Source organism: Dipodomys spectabilis, unplaced genomic scaffold (genome assembly GCF_019054845.1).
Source record: "Dipodomys spectabilis isolate Male_0828 unplaced genomic scaffold, ASM1905484v1 ptg000034l, whole genome shotgun sequence".
In the NCBI taxonomy this organism is placed as follows: Eukaryota; Metazoa; Chordata; class Mammalia; order Rodentia; family Heteromyidae; genus Dipodomys; species Dipodomys spectabilis.
Genome location: NW_024870711.1, coordinates 4,597,285 through 4,599,730, shown reverse-complemented (window position 1 = coordinate 4,599,730; position 2,446 = coordinate 4,597,285). Strand labels below are relative to the sequence as shown.

Below are 2,446 nucleotides of genomic sequence, written 5' to 3'. Positions count from 1 at the left end.
TTTTTATATTTGGAATTTTTTTTATTGTAAAGATACTATACATAGGGTTACAGTTACATGAGTGAGGTAATGAGTACACTTCCTCTTGAACATTGTTACCCCCTCCATTGTTTTTCCCCTACCATCCCTTCCCTCCCTACCTTCCCCGAGGTTCTTTTTTTTTTATTGTGATTAATACACTGAGAAATTTTAAGTAAACAGATAAGGTCACAAAAAATATAGATTCTATAAAAACAGAAATATACATAGAATAATAAAATATCTCCGATTTTCTATAATTAACATTATATTGGAAATCTTTTAATGTCTGTACAAGAGTTAATCTCCCTTTAGAAATGTCAATATAACATACCATTTGGATTTACAAATTTTCTCATTAATAAGCAGCATTGCAATAATCCTCTTGCACATTTTTTTGCATTTGTAAAGATTCATGAATTCATATGTTTAGGAAAATACTCTAGACAGTAATTTTAAGTCGAAACATATTTCATTATGTTAATAATGAGAGGTATCTCCAGATTGTTTAGTTGTGTCTTTGGAGGAGAGAGACAATATACTTCCAGCGGTAGCTTAGAAAACTTTCCAAGGAATCTCAATGTGTTTAAAATTCATGGGAAGGGAGAAAGAGAGGACATGTGGACAATTCAGGTTTTAGAATCTGTTTTGGTGGCTGTATCAACCCTGGCTGTATATGATGATCACCCAGAGGACTCAGAAATTTGTCTTAATTTCCAACAGCAGAAATTCTGACTTAATTGATCACAATATTCCAGGTTGGTTTGGGTCATTGGTGCTTTCAAAAATCAACCAGAGAGATTCCAATATTTAATCAGTGTCAAGAACCACTGTTAGAAGAGAGACTAAGAGGGGCTGGGAAGGTGGCTCAGTGGTAGAGCGCTAGCCTTGAGCTGAAGAGCTGAGGGACAGCGTCCAAGCCCAGAGTTCAGGCCCCCCACAACCGGACCCCCCCCAAAAAAGAGAGAGACTAAGAAAAGGTAGACAAAGACGGCTCAGGCGAAGAGTGTGTCAAGCATCATCAAGGCAAGCACCCATGAAACAAAAGAGAAAAGTAAAAATAAATTTTCTATTAAGAAAACCCACATCAGGTGAAAGGGTCAGATCAGATGTGAGGAAGAAAGGAGGAGAAAAGGAGAGGCCTAGCAAGGGAAGGTGAAACTGACGGGGCTAGGTCACCTTGTTCCGTTTAGTTGCTTAGCTCAGAATCTGCTCTTAGTTGAAGATGAATTTGGGACTGAAGTTTCTTCCAAGCTCTTCTTAACCCAGGGTTGCCCTGAATCAGTAGAACTGAGTGAGCAGCTGGGAAGGCAGCCAAGACAATTCTGAGCAAAATATACCAGAAAAAACTAGCGTTAAGGATATTAGATATAATAAGAAATAGAGTAAGTGCATTGAAAAAGTAGAGAATGAGAAAGTAGCTAGTTGCTTTAATGGCCCCCATGTGGGCTTCCATGCTAAGGTCTCTTGAGCCTGTTGTACTGCTTTTCATGTGCAGGATGTGTCTCTTGAGAGAGATGATCAGCATGGTGGCTGCCATGACGAAGATGATCAGAGGAATGAGGACACCCAGGAAAAGAGCCACGCTGACCACATTGGTCTTAACATAATTTAGTTCCTTCGTGTAGTTGTAGATATTGATAACATGAGAATAATTATTCAACACAGTGTAGGTGTCCTTGAAGAAAAGCATGCTGCAGCTGAAGGAGATAAGCACGGAGAGCCACAGGAGCCGGGGAATCCATCCAGAAAGTCTCCATTTCAGCTTGAGGAAAAGTGGGGAGGAGAAACTGGCAATCTTCATGAAGTAGAAGAAACTGAGACAGGCGGGAAACCAGAGGCCACAGTAATGTAAAAATACGAAACTTACTTGGAATAGCTTAGATAACTTATCTTTATAAAATGATAACGAGACCGTAAGGACTAAACTAATTTCTAGTATCATAAAGCTGTGGAGCCCTATTCTAGATACACTCAGGAAAACCAGAATCCTGCCACTGGTTGAAACTGCCTTTTTCTGAATCCATATAGCAACATGGATAGCCAAGATGAATCCATTTGCAATGACTCCCACCATGCATTCAATGATTATAATTACAAAAATTGAGATGAAGATAAATGATGGTAATTCCTTCTCTGTAGACTTGCTGAACATAGCCATGCTGAGGTTGGTGCTCTTCTTTGATGTCTGGAAGAAAATATCTCCCTAGCATTAGACAGGTGGATGAGAGCTCCCACAAGGCATGCACAGGAGGAAGTAGCGGAGGGGCCATTTACAAATTCACTCCATTTGTTTATATCACAATTCTTAGCTCTAAATCTGGAGATACAAACGATGGGAGGATCTGGTTTCCAGTCCTTTCCTTGGTTTTGAATATGTTGGTATGAATTCAGTCAAGGGACTCCAGGAACATTGCACTGATTCATC

At 39.6% G+C, this 2,446-nt stretch overlaps 1 protein-coding gene across 1 annotated transcript; it reads right to left on the bottom strand.

The window, feature by feature from the left end:
• Positions 1-1,207: 1,207 nt before the first annotated feature.
• On the bottom strand, positions 1,208-2,179 carry LOC122105833 (taste receptor type 2 member 39-like). Its single transcript, XM_042677090.1, has one exon. It carries the CDS (start codon positions 2,177-2,179, stop codon positions 1,208-1,210), a length of 972 nt encoding a protein of 323 aa, XP_042533024.1.
• Positions 2,180-2,446: the final 267 nt, after the last annotated feature.